This window comes from Pyrgilauda ruficollis, unplaced genomic scaffold (genome assembly GCF_017590135.1).
Source record: "Pyrgilauda ruficollis isolate IOZ18807 unplaced genomic scaffold, ASM1759013v1 scaffold30, whole genome shotgun sequence".
NCBI lineage: Eukaryota > Metazoa > Chordata > Aves > Passeriformes > Passeridae > Pyrgilauda > Pyrgilauda ruficollis.
The window spans coordinates 4,280,136-4,303,955 of NW_024524378.1; the positions used below are offsets into that span (position 1 = coordinate 4,280,136).

General features: G+C 38.2%; 1 protein-coding gene across 1 annotated transcript; it reads left to right on the forward strand.

The window, feature by feature from the left end:
• Positions 1-23: 23 nt before the first annotated feature.
• LOC121356865 (kinesin-like protein KIF20A) lies at positions 24-22,591 on the forward strand. Its single transcript, XM_041473726.1, has 18 exons — positions 24-155; positions 1,294-1,368; positions 4,423-4,542; positions 5,421-5,559; positions 5,649-5,833; positions 8,178-8,274; positions 8,764-8,961; positions 9,046-9,157; positions 10,582-10,653; positions 12,129-12,275; positions 12,879-13,044; positions 14,414-14,584; positions 15,245-15,384; positions 16,858-17,023; positions 18,609-18,726; positions 18,809-18,876; positions 20,446-20,565; positions 21,768-22,591. The coding sequence occupies exons 1-18, from the start codon at positions 24-26 to the stop codon at positions 22,038-22,040; spliced, it is 2,499 nt and encodes an 832-aa protein (XP_041329660.1). The 3' UTR covers positions 22,041-22,591.
• The last annotated feature ends 1,229 nt before the right edge of the window (positions 22,592-23,820 follow it).

Here is a 23,820-nt window from a genome sequence, read left to right on the forward strand (position 1 = left end):
TTTAAATTCCTTTGCAGAGAACGATGGCTGATAAGGGGAAAAACTATGTTCCCACGGAAGTATGTGATGTGTTGGAATCGGTTTCTTTTCTGAGTGTAGAGGATAAACCTTCACCCCTGGAGTCAACAGTATTGCCTAATACAGAGGAACAGCAGGTGTGGATTGGTTTTACAAGGTGTATTCTGGTGATGCTGGGTTGTATTTTGGGTTTTTTTAAGCTTTAATAAATGCTTCTTTGGTAAGAACTGCTGTACTCCTCTTCCCCTGAGACGTGTTTGATTCTTCTGCTTATTTCTTGTATGTCACATGGGTCATAGCCAGCACCAAATGCAGATACACGGTCAATGCTATGCAATCTGATGAGCTATACTTCGAGAAAAAAAGTAAAGGACTTCAGTAAAATTTGAATGTAATGAGATGGTACTGCTCTTTTTAATAAGCTTTAAAAAATACATGGATCCTTGATGTGAAAGCTGATTAGGTGCTTGGAAATAAAAATCTATAATGCTCTGCTGTGCTCAAGCAGAAGATAATATTCCCAGCTCTGCCTTTTTAGAGGGATTTGTTTCCTGGGTGAGTTTTCCTCAGGTGACTTTGCTTTGTCTGATTAGTGCTGCTGGTCATGACAGGGCTGTGGAGAGTTCTGGTAAATCCATCTGCTGAATGAAATGTTGCCAAAGTGAAGACCAAAACTCCTTGAGAAAGGAAGGAGTGCTGGGATCCCTCTAAAATCCTCCCTGCTACTATTGCTTTACATGGGAGGGGAGACTGTTGGGGGATGGAAAAGGCCACCTGAGCAACTGAGAATGGTTTCCTGCTTGTTACTGTGAGGAAGATGAGGGTCTGGTGCCGGGATGGTGGTAAGGAAGTGGTCTCTTGAGGCTAGGAATGTGTCAGTCAGTGCTAATGCTCCATAGGAAATGAAAGTGCTGTGCAGCAGCTGTTAGGATAACACAGCTTGAATTCAGTGCAGCGGGAGGCCAGAAGGTGGAAGCACTGCAGTTTGTGCCTCTGATAGTGTGCTCTTTTAAAATCAAAATACTGGTTTTGTCGTGAAAGAATGCTAAAGGGAGGGGAGTGGGGGAGCCCACAAGAAAAGGGTTACTTGAGGACAGTAGAAGGGAAAGAGGCAAATAAAAGCTTGGAGTCGGAACTTGACATGAAAGGAAAATTTAAGACATCTATATAAAATAGGAAACACTGTGTCAGATGGTATGCTGATATGATTTGGGGCTGTTCTGTTTAAAAAGTGGCAATTATAATGGTGTTTTGTATTTTCTTTTTAATGAATAGGTGTATGAGCCTTTGAAAGTCTTCTTGAGAGTGAGGCCCTTTTCTATAGCAGAGCTTGAAAGCCATGAATCCCAGGTTTGTTGTAGAACTAAGAAATAAAATTTTTTTCCTCCCCTGAACAACACATAGTTGTTGTAAGGCAGAACTTTCTTTTTCCATAAGCCATGTACTGCCCTTATGTGGAATTATTGGGCATCTGGATGGATAGATGCACAATTTTTTTTTCCACCCCCATGACTTTTAATAATTTGTATGATATAGACATGCACACCTGTAGCTCTTCAAAGTTTCACTGGGTACATTATTTAAAAATTGGTGTCAACTCTCTGTAGTGCTCAAGATACAGAGGCGTTCCATGGAAGAGATTTTGCAATTCTAGGCATAATTTGAGTATCTGACCCTTAAGCTTCTTTGAAATGCTTGAATAATCTCCTACCTCATCCTGGTGGCTTCTTGCTCAGCCATCCAAAATATTCTGTAACCTCTACACTGTCAGATTCAGATGCTTCAGTGTTTTATACACACACATGTACAAACACTTAGAATTGCTCCTCTCTCCCTCATTGTGGTCACTGATGTGAAGAATTCCTTTAGCTGTCTGTCCTGAGAAGGACAAGGTCTCTATATCATCTCTTAGCCCTTGTCTTTGCAGGCTGTCTGATTGAGGAGAGGCCAGCTTGAAGAGCTCTAAGAAGGATTTAATGTTAGTTCTTATTTGCTTCTTGCAAATTGTTTTTAGAAAATGCATTCTTGCTTTTGATCTACCAGAGTTGGAACCTTGTATTGTTTTCACTCGGATAATTCCTCCCCCCTCCTTGCCCCCAACTTCCCTTTGCTTTTTCTTAGATCTCCTTGAATAATGTGTACTTCCACAGTGCTTCCAGTTTGGGAAATTCCACAGTCTGAGCTGGCTCCAAGTGTAAATTGATTTGCAAAATCAAATTGTTTCAGGAGTTTAGTACAATCCTCTTTGGAGTGAGACATTTCTTAAAAGCAGGGAGGAAAAAGTGAACATTGATGTTTGTCTAAATTTTTTTGTTTGCAAGTAGTTCAGGCTGAAGTAGTTGATCTTCCAATCTATTAGCTGTAGAATTTGTTTTGCTTGGGATTAAGGCTTTTTTCTCAGCCTCCAAAAACAGAATGATTGAAAGATCTTGAACATTTTTACTGTTTTCTACTTTCTTTACTATCACCTGAATCCAAGAAGAAAATGCTTGGTCATAAATGGAAGAAACCCACACAAAACAGTGAAGTTAACCCCGCTTCCTAATTGTTAAATGAAACAGATCAATTTAATTTTTAGGTCTTTTATTCTTCCTTGCCATGCATAATTTTCGGAAAAGCACCTTTGTTCCAAATCTGTGGCACAAAAAAAGAAAAAAAAAAAGAAAAATTAGAACCCAAGACCTATTTCTTATAGTTACAGGCTGATGCTTTAAACAAAGACAATCAGCAGGTTAACTGATCAGTTGATGCTTATAGAAATAATGGTTTATAGAAGTAAAGCTTAAGAGCTCTGGGTGAAATTCTGTACTCCTGTCAGCAATTCTCCAGAGTCACCTGTGGGAAAGTAAGAAGTTATGGTTTTTGGATACAAATGATGTCTATGGTGCCAGAAATGGTCCAGCTCCTGCCAACTTACCTGCAGGGTTAGCTGGGGGAAACAAATGGAGTGAGTTGTTACCAGCTGGCTTCCATCTCTGCAGGTCTGACTGCTTTGGGCCTCTACTCACAGGCTGCTATGAGCTTGGTGGCAGCTGATGGCACATGCTGCAGATCCTGGATTATTCTGTAGCTCTCTAGGGTTTAGTACATCTGACCAGCACTCCTGTCCCTGCTGATGTGGGAGAAATGTTGAAGGCTACATAGGTTCAGAGCCTGGCACAGTGAGGAGGTGATTGGTCTAAATTCAGAAAGCAGTTTCTTAGAGCTTCTCAGAAGCACAGAATAAGCTGGGTTTGAGGAGACCTGCAAGGATAGTCAAAGTCCATCTTCTGTCCCTTCTAGCACAGGACAGCCCCAAGAGTCACACCATGTGCCTGAGAGCATTGTCCAAATGCTTATTGAACTCTGTCAGGCTTGGGGCTGTGGCCACTTCCTTGGGGATTCTGTCCAGTGTGCAGCCATTCTCTGGGTGAAGAACCTTTTTCTAATTTCCAAACTAAACCTCCTCTGACACAACTTCAGGCCATTCCTTCAGTTCTTGTCACCGGTCACCAGAGAGATCAGTGCCTGCCCATTTTCATTTCCTTGTGAGCAAGCTGTAGGCTGCTATGAGGTCTGTACCAGTTAATTACTGGCATAGAGCTTCTATATCAGTTAACAATCACACTTGTTAATTGAGGCTCCAAGTAACAGCGGTACTTCCTACGTACATACCACACATGGATTATTGGCTTTAGAAGTTCTGGCCAGTCTCTGAACATAAATGTCTGATTAAGTTACAACCAATCCTTTCAGATGATGCATCAAGACATTGTTAAGCTATATTGGGAGTTCACTTTGCATCTTTGGTAGCCTAAATAAATTTTTCTTTAACACTGCATCCTACATTTATCTAGCTAATAAGTATTTGGTAGTTGTATTTCACCTTTACTTAATTGAGAATAGCAATAAAGTTACCTGAAACTGATTCAGTTTCTTTCATTAGTGGTAACACTGTTTATCAAAGGATAATGCTTCAGACTTAATTTACTTCATTAATTCTGCTCGTAGTCTGTTTCACACTGAAAATGACTGATGTGGAAAACCAATAGATTTCTATGTGATTTTATTTTTGTAGTGATTTTGCAAGTCACAATCACAAAATGAGTGTTTAGAAAATGTTCCCAAGGAAAATTGCTGGAAGGAATGCAAGTAAAAGTTTTTACCTCTTAGAAAACCCCAAAAGATTGCCTTGAGCCTTGACTTTGTCTACTCTGGCTTTCTTGTGAAGTGGATGCCTCTATAGTGACATGCTTTGAGATGACATAGGTAAATTGTGGGACTTCTTGTAGCTCTGGTAAATGGTGAAGACACTTGGCTTTCAGGGGTTGTTGGAGGGGGTGTTCATTTTTTGTTTTGTTCAGATAGCTTTCTTCCTGAATAACTTTGTGTTGTGTTTTGGTTTACCTTGTCTTGTTTTTTAAGGGTTGTGTAACTATTGAAGATGCGCAGACAGTAATTCTTAATGCACCCAAAGAGTCTTCTGCAATGAAAAACAGTGAAAGAGGGATTGGTCATGCTGTGCACAGCTTCACCTTTTCTCAGGTAGGCCAAATTCTTTCAAATTTTTGGTTTTGTTTTTTTCACTACAATGAAAGCTGAATTTTTTATTATGTCATGCAATGTGATTTTTCTTATTTTAATTATATGTGATACTTGCCTTTTTTTTAAAAAAACCTGCTTATTAATTACTGATAAGCTGTCAGGAAAGCTGTATTACAATGGAGGTGTCTATTAGATGAGACAAAGAAGCTTCTTTGGCAGGTCTGTGGTTTTCTTTGATTAGATGCTACAGAAACACCTTGTAGGCACAAACGTACTGTGCTTCTGCTGTTCCTGCAGACGCTTTTATCTCAGAAACCTTATGTTTGTAGGAATTTATGTAAGCATGTACTTAGGTACTTCCTTTTGAAAGCATAGCAGCTTAACTGCTTAAACCTTCTATACTGAAAGCAAATTTCTTAGCTTTGCCTACTGCAAGAAGTTCTGTTCTTACAGTTCCAAAAGATAAACAGTTCCAGAGATTGAGTTATTTAAACCTTTGTAATGCTGATTTTCTCATCAATTGTGGGTAACTGGTGAAGAGTGAGGAGGGAGTTTTACATCACCAGCAGAGCTCTTGAAAGTGTCCCCTGAACAGCATGTGCTCAATAGAATTCTAAGCAGTTTATTTTAGGAGTAGGAAAATATTAAAAAATGAGTGTAAGCCTGAGTGCCTCTCAGAATTAAGTAGGCATCCTGTGAGAACCCAACAGAAAACACTGAATCAGAAGGGGTTCAGGCAAGACAGGAGATTAAGGTGTTGTCTCCTTCCCAGCTTGCTCTGAAAAATCAGTCATGTCTAATCACTACTTAATATTTTGGCTTATTAAACTTCTTTGTGCCATTTATCACTTCTTTTTTCTTTCTTTCCCTTATCCTAGGTCTTTGGACCAGAAACTACTCAGAGTGAATTTTTTGAAGGCTCAATGAAAGATATCATAAGAGCATATGTTAATGGAGTGAATGGACTGGTATTTACTTATGGAGTTACAAATGCAGGCAAGACATTCACTATCCAAGGTATAAAATATTTGCATGTACAAAACCCGAGTCAAATCCAATGACCAGCTTACATGAATGTTTACACTTAATTTTTTAATATTTTTAAGGGACTTCAAAAGATCTTGGTATTTTACCTCGCTCACTTGATGTGATTTTTAAACACATAAGAGGAAGACATTACCTGAAGATGAACTTCAAACCATATTTGAGCAACGATGTTAAGAAACTAGAAGATGAACAAGTTAAGCAAGAAGAAGCCTTAAAAACTGCTATTCTTGCATCACTGAAAGAGGTCAGTGTCCAAATTCTTCTTAAAGCTGTTCTGCAAGACAGAAAGTTTTAAAAGTCTTTATTCCACTATTGATTCTTTATATATATATATATAAATCTACAGTATGCATATTTGGTTAACCTTGGAATAATAAGACAATTGGCTGTTTTTGGAGCTCAGGGTAAACTGGAAGAACTTTCTGCAGCACATAGTTCAAACCAAAAATCATCAGAAAGCCAAATCTCAATTTCTAGTGAGAAATCTCTTTAGAGGAGCAGTTCTGACACTGTGATGAGAGTAGCCTTTGAAAAGTCTGAGAGCTACCTGACCTAGCTAAAACCTGGTTCTTGTTAAGTGGCTCTTCTTGCAGGTCGGCTTCCCAGGCTGGATCTTGGTGCAGTCATTCAGATGCTTGGACTAGCTCAGGAGAGATGATGGCACTGTCTTAGCAGAGGCAGTGAAGAAGGCAGGGAGAGTCCCTTTTGGTGGAAGACCAGTCTTAAAAACAGTCTTATAAACCTGAGTTTTGTATAATTGCATAAAGAAGCTTTCTGACTCAGCAAGTGGAGTGAGATGCCACAAAATCAATGTTCTAAAAGGACTCCTGTCTGCCTTAAGGGATAGTATGTGACTAAGGCTGATCTTTGAAGACTGTAGGTAGAATAGAGAAGTCTTTATTGTGGCAACCCTCCTGTTATTATCTAGTAATTTCTGTTTCTATGGTAAGAAACTGTCTCACCAGAAAATGGGCATCCATGTACTTGGGACTATTTTATACTTCTAAGACCAGTTGCAGTTTGCTGTCAGATTTCTTTTGCTCAGAACATTTTCCCCTGAACGGTGGTTCTGTGCATCTAATCCCAGAATGCAGTAGGCTCAGCTGGTTATCATTCAAAGCAACTCTAAAGTAATTCTGGGATGCACAGAAATAATGATTGGGTTTTCTTTTTTTCTGTGGTCTTTAACACTAACCTTGTTTAAGTGCTCCAGTTAACCCTGACAAAATATCTTGTGATTCAAATCCATATGTTAAGTTTCACATTAAATTTTGTTGCTTAATTTAAATCCTGCAACCCAAAACTTGGTTTAGTCAGAGTCTGATTAATTCTTGAGGAAACATCTTTCAGATGAAAAATCTGAAAGATTTGAAAGATTACATATTTATTTTGCAAGTGTCTCGGAGTATGTGTATGCACATGGAGGAGGAGGGCATCTTAAAGAAAAGTTGAGATTGTTAGGAGGATAGTAAGTAAATACCTTCAAAAATTTTACGGAAGCTACAGCATTGAAAAGAGGAACAGGCAGGAGCCCAGGGTCTGGAACAAAAGATCAATATCTTATTTTGAAGATAACTCTATAAAAATATTTCCTTCTATTAAATCAGTCTGACTTACTTGAAGCTTGGTAACTGAATGTTGCAGTAGGTGATCTAGATGCTGATGCACTGCAGTGCAAAGAGAGCAATGCTTCACCATCAGGAAGGACAGGTGAAGATGAATCAGGAAACTGTTGCATGACAGGACCCAGTTTGTGTGTTACAATGCTTGCACAGGGATAACTCAATGATCCCCAGTTCTGAAGCTGTGCTTCTTGATAGCTTGTGAATGAATAGCATCACTGTTTGGATGCTCCCTCAGCTGTAACCTGAGAGCAGATACGATTTGGTGGGCTTGGCTTTGGTTGATGTGGATTTCTGTAGGCTCTTTTCCCAGGCTCAGTTTACATATCTCACTTGATAGAGTGAGAAAGAGCTTCATTCTCCCAGTTTTAACTGCTCTGAGTTACTGCAGCAGTACTGTTTATGTTCTGTGTGCAGTACTGCTGCAACAACTCTTGCTTAGGGTGGTTCATACCCTCCCTTTCTTCCCTTTCCTCGTTCTTTTCATGGGGTTAAACACTGTTTTTTATGGGATTAAAAGATGCTTTATGTGCATTCCTTTTCCCACCTGTTATTGTATTTCCTGTTAAATGTTAGCTTCTGTTATTGGCAAACAATGTCAGTTCCTCCTGTTCATTCCTACTTGTTTTTAGGCAGTCTTCTTCATGCTCTCTTCTGTATTTCACTTGAAAAGCAGTGGAGCAACAGTTAATCCACTCCATTTTCTCACAATACCTTTACAAAAACTTATCACATGCACAAGTAACATGGTACTGGGTTTTCTAAATTCCACTGCATTTTTGACATGCATGGAAGGGATACCACGTGTGTCAGTCCCATATCCTGCTTGGCACTTCACAAACAATGAAGAGGATCCCTGCTGTGGTTGGACCTCTAATACTCAAGAAACAATCATGCAGACATCATTTTTAACTTCTGCTTTTCTCATCTGTTCATGTGGATTTAATACTCTTTTATTTTCTCAAGGAGACCGAGAGCATCTCAAATGCTATAACAAATTTCTGTGATGTGAAGTTGGATTCTTCTAACTGTACTTCAGACAATCACCCTTCTAACTCCCTAGGTAAAGTGGAAAACGGTTGTGTGTGGGGAAAAGCATAATTTGAATTAAGAAATATTAGTGGGTTACTGCCAATGGATAAAAAAAATCCCTATACTATACTGCAAAGTAAATATATATAGGTTTTTACCATGTTTTTGTCTTCCTCTGGAGAAAGCACAACTATATAAAAATATTTTGGTAGTTTCACTCCTTTTGGGGAGATGAGGGAGACTTAGTTTTGCAAGTATAATGTATAAACTGCTGAAAGTCTGTGATAAAGCGAGGCCACCAGCTTAGAACTTGGGCATATTCTTGTAACAGATGACTGCGGAGAAGTCTGGACATTTTTGGATAAAGCTGAAGTTATTCCTGTTTATCTGACTGTACAATACAGATGTATCTAAACCTTCTCCTTTAGCAGGCTATGTAGGTCCTTTTAGAGGATTCTATATACTGATTTAACATCTGTCAATGAGCTGATCTTTGAACTCTTCCTCTGTTTTGGGTTAGCAGAGAAGAACTTTGTTCCATTTGATGTTCATACGACTAATATGCACCAAAGAACACAAGCATCTGTGTGGATTTCCTTTTGTGAAATTTATAATGAATATGTGTACGACCTATTGAGTATTTTGTCTACATCAAAACCTCAAAGGCGCAGAGTCTTAAGAATTTGTGAGGATCAAGGAGGAAATTGTTACATTAAAGGTAATAATACTGTTTTATGACCTGGGCAGTTACACAGAATTTCTCTGATTATCAGAAATGTATGTAAAGGATCTCTTTTTGCAGATTTAAAGTGGATTCAGGTTCAGAGCACTGAAGAAGCCTGCAGACTACTAAAAATAGGAAACAAGAACCGAAGTTTTGCCTGCACCAGAATGAATGAGCAATCAAGTAGAAGGTTTGTTCCTGTAATTATCAGCATACTCTGTCCCTTTTGAGGGGAAGGGAGAGCACTTCAGAATGTGTGAAATGAACCACTCTTCAATAATAGTTTAATACTTCCCTTGATTATTCTGCATTTTTTTATGAAATTCTCTCTGAAAGAAAGCCAGGAGAGACTCTGTGACTAGTAGTAGCTGCACTCAGATTGCTATTCATGTCTTTGGGCAACCAAAAAAATCAAATCACGTTCATTTTTCAGTGCCAGCAGGGCTGTGCATCTTGGCAAATACTAGTGGTGCTGAGTGAGAATGGCTGTGTGAGGATGGTGCAGGAAAAGCTGGTTAATCTTTCATAACTGGCAGTATAATTCTTGGAAACCTGGAGCCTGTCACTGGGGGATATAGGAAGGATCAGGTTGTGTTGTATCTTGCAGTGCTGCTAGATTTTCTAGATGCTTTTGGATTGCTGTGTTCAAGCTGAGCTTACTTGGTGTCTTAAGAATTAAACCCCTACATTTTTATCCAGCTCTGGGCCGGGATCAGGGAGAATCTGGCTTTTGATGGAGTGAGAAGAAATAGAGAAGGTTATATAATGTCTATTGAAAGTGCCTCCTTTCTTGATTTTAATGACCTCTTAATAATTTGCCCTTTAAGTGTGAAAGGGCCATGTTTTATTTTTAGCTAATACAATCATAGTGTTTACTAAGCCTGCTTTTTTTCTGTAAAAAGCAAGAGTTATGTTCTGTATTAGCTAAAGATAGCTGCTGTTAAATTGCATGCTCTTCTTACAGAGTTTTATGCCTAGAATGCCCACTGCTTAAGGAATATACTAAAGAATTTTGTGTGCTGTTCTTCCTGATGAATCAGAGAAACTGGGCACTTCTGGTTTTGTGACTTTTCTCTTTGGTTTCAGACATGCTTACTGCCTGTGTAGATTGTTGTCTAAACCAGAGTTACAAACTCAACCTTTCTGGAAAACAGAATTAGTTTAAAACCAAACAAGTAACTGTGCATATTGAAGTGGGCAAAACTACAGGACTGTAAAACTAGAACTTATTCTCTTCTCCCCATCATTTGTTTCTAAGTTAATCCTTCAGATTTGCCGAGTTCAGATACTGCCAAAGGTTTTCTATATGAAGTTGCTACATGACTACTCTTCTTTTGATCAGTGAACTGGCTTGGTGTTTTTCTCCAAGACAGGTTGTAGGCTTCACATGGTATTTTTCCTTTTCCTGTGTGAAAAGAAAGTCATAAAATGAAGCTTTTTTTTTTTTTGCTGCTGAATGAATGCATTGCAAAAGTAATATACCAAGATAACTAGTGAGTTAATTCTTGTCCTGTCTTTACCACTGAGCTTTCTGTAGCATACAAATTTTACTTTGCTTCAGTGACTGCTTAATTTTCATAACTGATTATTAAAAAGAACTTCTTTCCATTTCAGTCACAGTATATTTTCCATCAGGCTACTTAAGCTAACTGATGAGCATCAGCCACGTGTTCTTGGAGTATCAGAGTAAGTGAAAGCTTCATGTGATTACCAAGAATATAAATATTTTGGAAAAATTATTAAGGTGTAAGCATGCCAAACTGCTGAACTTTCTAAAAATAAATAAATTCTCAGAGCTGGGAGGGAAATCAGAGCTCTACTGAGCACATAAACTGACTGGAAGCTCAACAGGGACAAGCACAGAAGTGTTTTCCTGTCTCTTACTCTAAGGTTTTGCTGGAGCAGCTCTGTCAGTAGTGTGCAAATTGAGGAAAATGTGTATTTTCTCACATAATGGGGAGGTGGTGGCAGAGTAAGACTATGCAGCAGCAGACTATATGTCCTGGTAAGCAGGATTCAAGTGTCTGGCTGGTAGAGGGTGATCTCTGCAGCTGGAGGGCAGCAGTTGGTGCTGAAAGCCCCAGGGCTGGCATTGCCTATGCCAATCTATCTTTCTGCTTTGGGACCAGACTAGTCTTCATGGGTCAAATGTGGCAACACATTAGGTGTGCTCCTAGAATGCAAATTAAAATCTATCATCCCAAAAGAATTCTGGTGACATGATCTCAGACTGTTCCATGGTCCAATGTACAGTAGGAGGGGGCCATCAAATGATTTGCTTAAAAACTCTTCTCCATTAACGTAAAATGCTGATGTTAAGTGCACCCTGTGAGAGCAGTGTTCAGTCCTTACACTTAAGTCTCTGCTCTTTTATTGTTTAAAGGAAGCAGCCTAATTTTCTGGCCTGAAGCCATTTAGATAGCTTTTCTTGGGAAAGTGTGTCTTTTTGTCTTCTGATTAATTTAGTTTGGCACAGAAAAATGAAGACAGCCTGTAACACAATGTTTTAGTTCAGTCCTAGCTTCCGCTGATTTCTCTCTTGTCTCTGCTGAGCAGGGATGGTAATAAATATACCTCACTGTGAGATAACACCTTTAAATGTCAGATCTTACTGTGATAAATACTCTCAAGAAAAGATAACTTGAGAAAATGCCTGCATCTGTATATTTTTTGCTGTTCTCTATCATAGTATATCCCCCTGGCAAAACTTGCAGCAGCTGTTAGGTGAATGACAGAGTTGGTATTTTAAGGAAGAAAAAAGCTTTTAATCTTGTGCTGGAAAGGATAAAGAACATAAGGCTTTCATACACTTGAAATATGTGCCTTAATTTGTATAGGACTTACTTTAGCTGTATGAAAGTTTATGGTCTTACAAATTATTTTATTTAAATAAATTTATGTGTAAGTGAGTAATGGTATGGTCACATAAATTATCCAACTTCCAGAGCTTCCTGTATTTCAACAGCTTTCCTAATATAAAGTAAAATTTGTGGAATTCCTTGATTATTCAGGATGATTTTCTGATTGTACCCTTCTTGTGCCATGAGGGACAATTCAGTGGCCTGAGTTTAGCAGCAGATAATTGCTGTAGCCAAGCAAAGAGCTCTGAGGTGAGCTGGGAAGGACTTCATGTGTGTGTTCTGGATAACTCTTCCATGCAGGTTGTCGTTCTGTGACTTGGCTGGTTCAGAGAGGTGCAATAAAACACATGTCTTTGGAGAGAGACTAAAAGAAGCAGGAAATATTAATAATACTCTTCACATCCTTGGAAAGTGCATTGCAGCACTGAAGCAAAATCAAAACCCAAAGTAAGTGACAAGTTATTTACATGCCAAGTTTCAGGTGGAAACACTAAATATCCCTTTACATTTCTGCAAGTAGTTTGCACAGAGAAAATTAGAAATCTACAAAATCTTTTAAGTCTTCTTTATTATAGATGTCACTGTATTACCTGCAGAGTTCTCCTTAACTGGTTTTTGTGTAGAGCAAAAAAAGGCAATTTGCAGCAAACTGCCAACATTATTTTAGTGTGTGTATATGAACAATACACTTTGTACGCAAAGCTTCAGTTTTGTCATCTTCACTTCCACCTGCAAATTATACAAGTAGATTCATTGGCAGCTGATAGTGGAACAAGCCAAAAGCTAACTACAGGTCATATATCTACCTTGGAACACTAGGAAACTGTGATGCATACAACATGCTACTTTTAAATAGTTCAGTTTATTGGAGAGCCTATGAAATCCAGGAAAGATCTTGCTCTTTGATGTAAAATCACTTCGGCTTAAAATACGAGCATCCTACTGGGTGTCTTTCCTGAAAGAGAGAAACAGAATTAAGGTGAGCTACAATAGCCCACAATTTTAAAATTTTTATTTTTTTTCACAAGTTTATTTTTTTCCCTCCCTGAGGATGAAGCCAATCTATATTCCATTCAGAGAGAGTAAGCTGACTCGTCTGTTTCAGCCATTTTTTTGTGGGAAAGGCAAAGTTTGTATGATTGTAAACATCAATCAGCATACTTCCACATATGATGAAACACTGCATGTAATGAAATTTTCAGCTATAGCCAGACAGGTAAGAGTATATCTACTTTCTCTGCTATTCTGCTTTTTTTTTTTTATTTGTTTTTGGTAGTAGTGATTTTTGAAATGATCAGGTTGTATGAATTTTAGTGTGATTTGGATTCTTGGTTCTTCATATTAGTTCTTCTTCATGTGTCTCTCTCTAAAAGGCTTCTAGCAGTCTTTCCCATCTTCAAACCTATTTGTGGTAAGAAGTTAAGACAACTGCAGGTGTCTGACTGTTCAGTTCTACACCACTGATGTTCTGTGTAAAACACAGGGCACTTTCAGATATGACTGATTTATACCATATATCTGAGCAAATGCAGGATTTCAATTCAAACTCTTGATGAATTACTTAACCTGGGTGCAGTTAAAGATCTGTTGCACAAGATGAGTTGTTCACAACTTCTTGGACAGTTGTTGGTGGTAAAAGGAGTATCATCTTCTTCTGTAGCCTAAATGACATATTTTGCAACTGCATTGCTCCTATTTGGTTAAATGCAAGTGATTAATAATGAAGTGTCTTGGCAAGCTTTTTCTCCATCTCCTTCAGTACCCTTGGGTGGATCCCATCCAGCCTCATAGACCTGTGTGTGTCTACATGCTCTAGCAGGTCAATGACCATTTCCTCCTGGAATATGGGGGCCTCATTCTGCTCCCTGTCTCAATCTCCCATTAAATTCAGGACTTGGGGTTGATGTTTGGCCTTAACCTCATCCAAGTTCCCTGAAGCTGCTTCTTGCAGGGAGTGGGATGATGGGCTGTGCTGTGTTTCATGGCAGAAATTCAGTAATTTTTTAGTCTGGAGCTGCAGATTATTTCTGTCATGTTATTACAAATCTGTAATAGCATGTCTAATATGATCTCAGAGGAAGATTTTTCTAATTCTTTTCAGGTGTGACTTTTGTTATAAGAGTGTACTGTGGAGACAAACTTCTCTGACATGCTGTCCTATGACATAGTTACTTAAAATCTCTATGTAAATAAAATGAATTTCTGAATCCTCATCTTGTTGTTTCAGGAAGGAGCAAGTGTTGTAGGGATTTTCTGCTTTTCATTAACTTTGCAGGAAACTACACCAAAACCCTTATATTTTAAGGGAAGAGAAACTACCTGTCTAGACAAGTATGCTAAGTTTGTTAGCAGATAATATTTCCATTTTCACTCTTTTTAGAGTACTTGAGTCTTATGTTCCTGTAAGAATTATGTTACATTGATGGATTCTCTTTTTTTCTGCTAAAAGGCATGCAAGCTTTTGTTGACATTCATGTAATCATTAAATATTGTGTAAATACAACAATGCATTCATGCTGCTTCTTCCTGGTATCCTGATACCTACAATATCGACAGCACTGGTAAATCATCTCTGGATTTTTCAGGTTATCCAGAAAATCCTGCCCAAAAATTTTGGTTATTTTCCACCAAAGCTAGTTGTAGGTGATGGCAAACCTATGATGCACTTTGATGCTAACACATCTGTAGATGACTTTGCTGACAGTGCTGAAACCTCTGCAGAAGAGGAAGTGGACATCACCATTCTGAGTCATGAGGTAAATACATGTCTACTCAGAACTGCACCCAAGAAAGCCATCCTGTTAGTTCTAATATTGTTTTAGCATAAGACATGTGCTGAAAGCTGCATCAAATGGGAAGTTTAAGTTTCTCTTCAGTGTCAGACTGACTAGACTTAGAGTGGCCTAGTTCACTGTAGCTGTGGAAGGATGCCCTGTGGCTTTCTAGTTAGGTCAAGTGCTAAATTTGGAATTCAGCTGATTGCCCAACAAGAAGACTAAGGAATCAGTACATATCTTTAAAATAACATAATTTAGTTTTTTGTACCTTTTTCTTTTTTTCAGTAACAGCAGTAACTAGTTAAGACACAGCATTTTAAAAACAAAGCTATACAATCTAATAGCAATAAACTGTAAAAATCAAGTAGGTTTTATGTTGTTATGCTGTACAAACAAATATTTAAATGACATAACGGAAGTGAACTTTTTCATAGTGGACACTATCAAGATGAACACAGGATGTATTTGCAGTAGAAATTTATATTTGAAAATATTTAAACTTTGGCACAGACCCCCAAAAAAACATAAGTTTATAAAAAGTACCCTCTGTGGATGTCTGCCTGTATGAATATTTTGTTTGAGATGCATGTCAATAAGTGTTTCAGTCTTGGTTTTTGAACTGAAATACTTTCAATTTAGGACCTCTTGAAAGCTGCAGAGGACTTAAAGGAGAAGGTAGCTGCAGAAAGGCGAAGCAAGCTCCTTCTGGAGGTGAAGATACGCAAAGAGATGGCAGAAGCAATGTTTCGACAGCTGCTGGAAACTGAGGAAGCCTGGAGGCAAGTCACATTGCAGTCTGCTTTGGGACTGAAAGGGTTCCACATGTATAAATGCACACATGTGGTGTAAGTGCATACATGTGTATATTCAGGACATATCTACTCATGTTATTTAGAGAAGACAGGGCTGGACAATTTCAAAACCTCTGAAGGAAAGGGAAGAAAAAACATTAAACTTGTTCAGATCAGCCTCTTCCCATTTACAGTGAAAAAGTAATGCTGCTTTCTGTTCAACTTTCCTCTGTTGAATTTGCAATTACTGAAGCTTGTCCTGGCTTGTTATTACTACTTAGGAGATGTGGAAAATTGTTACAGGTACCCCACTGAGGCTATTTTTCCAAAAACATGACTGTCATGTTAATATGCATGCATGTGCTTAAGGTAGTTTGAATCATCTCTTTTGAGCTCCTCTGCATGACTTATGAGCCACTGTTAGTTTACTATCTTATGAGTTACTGTGCCCTTATGAATTATCTTATGAATTATGAACCCTGCACTGATGTTAATTTAGGAATTTTTTTTTCTTAAGTCCAGATTCCTCAAGTTGAGTTCACTTCCTCTTAACTCTTCTTTAAATCAGTTTCCTGCTGTTTGAATTGTTTAAAAAATTAATACCAAGTTGCCAGCTGAGCACACTATGGTTTAACCCCCGCACTAGCTTTAAAATTGTTAGGTTGCCTTTGGCCAAACACATGAATTAGCATTGATGTTTTTTCTCAGATGAGGTGATTTTCTGCATCATTGATGGGGCACGTTTTTAAATTTTGACAGAAATATGGAAAGTATTGAAATAATAGATGGGGAGGAACTTCTCACAAGAGTATGTAGTGACAGGACAAGGGGGACTGGATTCAAACTGTGGGAGTTGGTTGAGCTTGGTTGCTAGGAAAAAATTCTGTACTGTGGTTGTGATGAGGCACTGGAACAGGTTGTCTAGAGAAGTTGTGGATGCCCCATTCCAGGAAGTGTTTGAAGGACATGTTGGAAAGGTCTAGTGAAAAGTGTCCCTCCCCATGATAGGGATGAGAGAATTAGATGATCTTTAATGTCCCTACCAACTCAGGCCACTTTATGATTCTATGAAAATTAATTTGGCATTTATCTTGAATGGAAAAAACTAATACCCAAAGTGAAAGATGGTCCCAGGATGCATGTTTCAAATATAACTTCTAAATGGGTGTGGTCACTTCTGTTGTTGTATGTTGGTGGGTTTTCTTAATTTCTGTAATTTTTTTTTGGACAGGTGTTAAGTGTGTGTTCTTCTATAGCATTTCTTTGGTATATACCAAGTAGAAGTTATATTTTGGTGCAAGTCTGTAGGATCATTGAGATTAAAAGGAAAGAAGTACTTGTCTTTTTGTTTCACTATTTCTGATTAGAGAAATGACTTGAATACGCTCAGTTGAATACATGTAGTCACATGTACTAGCTGGAATGCAAACACATTGTTCATAACGAACATGTTCTCTTCAGCAACCGCTTGGAAGATATGAAAGACAGCTATGAAGAAAAACTCGAGAGCAAATTTGAAATGTATAAAGAGGCCATTAAGAAACATGCATATATGTGTGCAATGGAACAAATTGAAGAGAATTATGTTCCCATAGAAGAATTTCTAGCTGAACAAGAGAAAGTTGAGGTATGGCTTGACTGCCATTAAAGTATGCTCTAGCCTCTTAACTGTAAATTTTGCTTTTCTTTAACAGAATCACTCTGGGATTTTGGGTATAACACTAAACAAGGAAAATAACTCGCAGTTCAGCCTTGCTGTTCTGTGTTCAATGCTCACCATAAGCATACAGATGTCTTCTCTCTGGCACCACCTGTAGTGCACACCTAAACATTTTGATTTTTGAGGGCACAGTTCAGTTAAATCCAAGTAGTCTTTATCTTTGTGGCGCAATGGCTGGAACACCCAGGGAAATGATGTATACAGGAGTCCGGCTTTCTAGAGATCTTTGGGATCATAGGATGTAGATTAAAATGCTGCTCTGAAAGGGTGATGGGGAATTTGTTACAGGATAGCTATTTTAATTATATCTAATCTCTGGTCTGGAGGTGGTGGGAGCATTGTGGGATAAGAAACTCATGAGAAATCCAACTTCATGCAGGAGAGAACTGAATCTCCTGAATGTACTTAAACGCAGAATTGCTCAGAGTTGGCATTAGTAAGTTGCTACTCCTTTTGCAATGCAGCCAGGTTAGCTATGAGCAACTCAGTTTTCTGAGCTCTGCATAGATGGTTAAGTGCATCCAGGCAGCAGATGAGCCCTGTGGGTCTTGTTGTTTTCAGAAGGTTTTTAGTGGAAGAATAGAACAGCTGTGGTGTCCACCAGAGGAGCTTTCTCACTGCAGTCTCCTGTTCTGGAACTGATAAGCCATCACACTCTATGGATAGGCAGGTTCCTTTCAAGATATAAGTGGGTTTCTCCTGTAGATTGTGATATATAAATATTTCTGCTTTTACAGCTCTCCATTTGGGTGCTGACAGGCAACACCATATTATGTAATAGCCTGTGTTTTTCCATCTCCTTCAAATTTGTCTCTTTTCCTCATTTGGACTCTTTTTCTGTGTTCAATTAAATCCTAGCTATAGACTATATTAGAGTGGACAGAAAGAGTTTTCATAGTGCTCTTATACTGGCCAAGAGGCTGCATAAGGGAAGAATCAAAGAGCAAGATACTTTGGGTAGCAAGTCAGAGAAGAAATTATTGAAATTCCTGAGATGTAGAAGGGTTAGTTGACAAAGGGAGACAACAGCATTAATCTGGGTGGGCTGCTTCAGAGAACCAGAATTAGATGAATAACTTTTCTTGATGATGCCACTTGTTTGATTTCTCACTCTGAAATACCATGCCAGCAATCTGACAGATACTGGGAAAGAGTTTGAGATTAAAATGTAGCTCTGTGAAGTTAGTTTTTCCTTAGTTAGCAAGGTAACTTGCAACAATGTTTAGCACATACATGCTAAAGTTTCCTTTTTGCCATATGGTTACTTTTAATAGAGTTTGGAAATGCTCAGACTGGAAGAGCTGACTCATTTGCAACTTCTTCCTAGATGTTTTTGTGACCTGAGTGTTATCCCTTTCTGTGATTTCCTAAGCATAACCTGTGAAATAATTTAAAATTACACGTGTGTGTGGTGTAATTGAAGGATGTGCACTAATGCATCAGATCAAGCAGAAATGCAGACAAATTCTACCATATGCCCTTATTTTTTCAGGATAGAGAGAAGAAAATACTGCAATTGGAAAGGCAGCTTGATGAACAGTCAGGGAGGCTGTTGGCTCTGGGAAGTCTGAGCTCGGATGTTCCGACTACTGAAAATAACATGGAACGAGGTAGGAATGTCATCTGGGTATCCAAAGTTCAGTTTACTCCTGGTAATGTATATAAACAAACAAACTCTTCTTTTGCCTATAGATCTTATGGACAGCACATTGAAGAGAGCCAATGAAGGATTGCAGAAACAATGTGAAGAGAAGGAAGAGGTAGCTCTTGCTTAGTATTTGTCTGGGGATAATGGTTGTAAACCCTATCATGGTTCGATGCCTAAAGATGTGCATTGCAGACAAAAACCATGGAGATTCCTGCAAATGGGCATTGAGCTTATTTAAAAAAAAAAAAAAATACCCTTGCTCAATTGTGGATGACTTCTGCCAGAGACTGTTCTGTCATTATTCTGGCCTGTAAAACCATTTGCTACTGTAACAAGTCATGGTGAATGCCGAAGGAAGGAAGTATGTTTAGCTTTGGGCTGGAATTTATTGTAAATATTGCTGCCATGACCTCAGAGCTTTCCTTCCTGAAATGCTGCCTGCTTCTGCATAGGGAACAGTTATAGAACCTGGTAATACTTTAGATTTTAGAGCTAAAATCAAAATAGTGCCTTAAAGCAGTCCTTTCTGGAAGTACTCAATTCCACTATCACCCTAAACTTAAGTAAAGGTGAATATGTCTGTTCTTCAAACAAGATCTCTGTGCTCTGAGTACCATATAGAGGTGGGAATTATGGAAAACAATAATTTTAAAGTATGTATTTTTATTCTTCCTTGAGTGATCTTCTTGTAAAGATACAGTTAATTTCCCATGTTTAAAGAGGATGTGGGGAAAAGGGAAGACATGAGTCTTGCTTCTTTCTCTAATAGCAAATATGAGTAGGGATTGGAGCAATAGTTCCAGCTGGTTCTTATTTGCCATGTAAATGGAAAGTGAACTTAAATATCTTTCTATTGAGAAAGAATAGTCCAAAAAATAACTTTTTTCCTTACCAAGTTTAATGTCTCGTGCTATGGCTGTAGGATTTGTTTTCCACTGTTTTTTAGAGCTCTACATCATTTTCCCATGTCACTTTCAAATTTTGGTGAAAGTTTGGCTTTTATGCTTGTTATGAGGATAGAGTTATTGGTTGGTTTGTGTGGCTAGAAAGTGTTAGAATGATGAGATTGGTTTAAACCAGTCTCACTTCATTTATTGCCAGGAATCATTCTCAGTTCATTCCATCAGTGCCTTTCTGCTGCTTTGCCTAAGATCAGTGCATGTGTGACTTGTAATTCACCACTTTTTTCTTCCCATTCAGCCGTTAAACATGAGCTAAGGGTGTGAGTTTTTTAGCAATTGTGTAGAAGCAAATTAACAGTAACATCTATTTTTCTACTTAAGAATTTTTTGCCTCTTGGGGTTTAGGATTAATCCATTAATTTTCCCATCTGAAAGGTGAGGTCTTCTGTGGTAACTTCTCTCCAATGTGAATAGTATTAATGAGACAAAAGTGTTCTTTGAACTACTCTTACTGAAATGGAGCAGGCTGTTCCAGATGTAGCTTGATCTGTGCTACTGTTTATTGATTGGCAGGTCTGTAAATCACAGCAGCTTCAACACAGCAGCCTTTGAATGCTCCAACTGCATTTTATCACCTGAAATGATGAGCTGGGACAGAGGAGGTTGGGAGAAGCAGACTTTCTTGTTTTGATCTTGCAGTTTGGACTGTTCTAGTCATAAACAAAATTAACGTAAAACATGCTGTTCTGAACTTCCATGTGTATGGGCTTTATTTTCAGCTTATAAAATCTCTGAAGTTTAAAATACAGAAACTAAATGAAGCCCTGCTAGAAGCTAATGAAGGCTACAGAAAAATGGCAGAAGAAAACAGTCAACTGAAGCACACAATCATGCTCAAGGTTAGTCAATGATTTAAAAACAACTTAAATATGGCTTGTATCTATAGGTGTACTGGCTGCTTCTGCATCTTTTTACATGTAAAACCACTGTTAAATTAGCATTTGTTTTGATGTTAGCATTTTTTCTGTGCCTAACTTCCTGAACTATGAGCTCAGAGCCCTTGTGTTTCACTACTTGACTCTGAATTTTGTAAGACAAAACTCATTTTTCAACTTAAGTGATAGACTCTGTCAATGGGGTAACTCTGCTGACAAAGCCTGCTAATCTAAAGATGTCATGAATTCTTGTCAAGCAAAGAAAATACTGCTTAGAACTCATCATGAGCCATGTTGCTGAGGCAAGCAAGGCCAGTGCACAAATGCTACTGCAACAAGGCCTAAGGATCTTTGGCTTTAAAGCTATACTGATGGTGCTGCCAGAAGTGGCCAAACTGGATGAAGATATGGGCAGATAAAATGTTTAACACAGAAATAGACATCTTCCTTCAAAAGCAGGGACCTCCTAAAGTTTACTGCATCTACCCTCAGATATCAACTAGATTCCTAAACAAAAAAATGAAACTTTTCAACTCTTGGCATTTTGGATCTACGCCTCACTTGTAAGGTATAATAACTCACTCTGCAGGTATAATAACTGCTTAGTGATGTCTTTCTTTGAACATTAGATTATTTTCTGCATACTTTTTAGTTTAAATCTGAGACTGAAAATTATTTGACTTGAACTTTTTAATTGGAAGTTACCTTCCTATCCCTCATTAATAGGAAGGTGATTTTGTTAACCACAGAGATTAAAGAGTGTATTTAACACTGTATTCTGCCCATGCAAAGGATTTACTCATCCTGGTTAGCACACTTATGCTACGAGAGTTTTGATTTGGCCAGTTTTGCTTTCAGAAATTGCAAGGCAGGAAAGCCACCTTTATCTGGCTCCTAGAACATCATCAATTCTTTGCACAGTGTGGCAGAGCATTTCAGCATCAGCTTCTTAGGGACTTGGTCTCTAACTAGATTGGATGGCTCTGTAGTTTGCTGGGTTTTTAATTACTTTGATGTAATTTAGAGGAAATGGGTAGTGAATGGCCATATGGCATAGTAATAACAAGGGTGTTTATGGGTTTAATAAAATAATGTGAACCAGAAAATTAACTGCATGAAAGAGACCATGCAGCGGTCCCATAGTTTACACAGCCTTATCCTCATAGGATCAGGAAATGAATAGTCTTCAGAACTGGGCTAAACGTGTTCTTGAGCTTGAAGAAACAGTGTCTTCCTTGCAAAAAGAGCTTGAAGAACAGAAAAAGAATTTCTTTTCAGAGGAGTTAAAACAGCAGAAATCCAGGAGAGGTTTGCTGGCTAACCTGAAATCCACAGTAGCATCCACTGCTAGTACACCTCTTGGTAAAGGCTGGGGGAAGTATGAAGAGGCTTCACCCTATTCAAGAAAACAAGAACTGTTGCCACATAAAGCAAAATAATAATATTTGAGAAACCAAAGTGTGCAATTACTGGGCTTCTTCATTAGCTACCAAACTGTTGGTAGCCCTTTCTTACTCTTAAATGCCATCTTCACTGTCCATCTTCATGTTGACTGAGAAAAATGTTTAATACAGAACTTCTTAAATTGAATCAGGGTTGAATTTAGAGCTATAAAAGTTTGAGTCTAGACATGTGCTTTTACTGTTGATATAGGGATGTGATTTGAGAAATATATGTATATTTTAATTCTGGAGTAACTGCTATCATGGTCTTCTGTACTGATAAATGTGTGGTTCATGCAAAGTGGAATGTCCCTCATCTGCTGTTCGTTATGTTTATAAGTTATTTTATATCATTGTTGATTCCTAGAAATCACATGGCTTGTAAACTTAATCCTAAGTAGTTAAAATAGCATGGTTCTTCAGTTAATCTGGTTTTGACCTGGTGACTCCCTTCTTGGGACCAAACTAAGCAAGCTGCTAAAGAAGGTGATGAAATGAAATCTGATCTGGCTCCTTGCTATTTTTCAGCGAACTTGGCTTTGTAAAGAAATTTGTTTTAATAAAATTTGAATTTCCACTAGGAATATGTATTAAGTTTTGAAACATGTATTTAATAAAGTTTTCCATTGCTAAATTCAGCTGACTCTTCATTTTATCAATTGGCAAAACCAAGATAAGAAAAGATCATGAAATTAGAGCCCAAATAATGACAGTGATTTGTATAGGATGATCTTGATTTGAAAGAATCATATCTTTGATTATATTACTTACTTTTTATCTAGTAGCTTAAGGATGGAAGACTGGAGCATGATAAAATTTGAAGCAGTTTTCCTAGAGCCCTTTCCAGTCAGTGAAGGTGAGGGGATTTTTAACTACTGTGGAAGTACAATGCCTGTAATTGCTGGAGGCTTGCTGTGGAATCTCTAAGTAAATTGGATTGATCAGTGCCTGGAAGGGAGTTTCTCACAGTGGAAGGGACAGAGTTCAAAGCAAGAACCTCACCCTCCCAGGGGAGACAGTAGGTGGTGCAGCCTTCCCGTGTGACAGGAGGACAGCCCTGCTCTGCTGTGACTCCTCTTGCCTGGCTGCTGAGAGTTTTGGGTTGGTCTGTGATCAGTAATCACTCTGACATCTGTTTAATGAGGCTGTAGAGGCTGTACTCCAGCCACTGCTTGTCTCATGTTTTGAACTGTTTCTGTTAAATACAGGGTTATCTGGTTTTAGTAGTTCTGAAGGTCTATAATCCCTGCAAGGTAGAATTTCTAAAATATTTGTCTACTCCCACATAAACTATTCCAGCTATTAAAAAATATTTTGGTGTAGTTATATGAGACACTGAATGTTGATCTCTTGAATAAGAGAGCTGTTATGTACAAATTGCTTTAGGAAAAGCAATTAAAACAGAAGTTAAAAAAATGATCAGAACAGGCTAATACTGGAAAATTTCCATAATACCATTTCAAACTACCTCATGCTACACCTTGGCAGCCTGTCTAGCAATTTTATGTAACACTAACTGTAACCTCCTACTCCCTGAGCAACTGCTCTTTCTATGTTCCCTCTTACTTCCCAGAGCTCTTTGGTTGGCTACAGGAAATAGTTTGAAAGAAAAAGTTACATTACCTTGAGCTTTTTTTTTCTTTTTTTTTAGTCTTAAAATAAAATGAAGCCTGTAGTGAACTACTGGCCTGTGCTGAACTGTGAAAGTTTTCCCGAAAGTTGTGAAACTTTTGCACAGTGTAGCTATTATGTTAAAGGCTTTTGAGAAGCTGTTTTC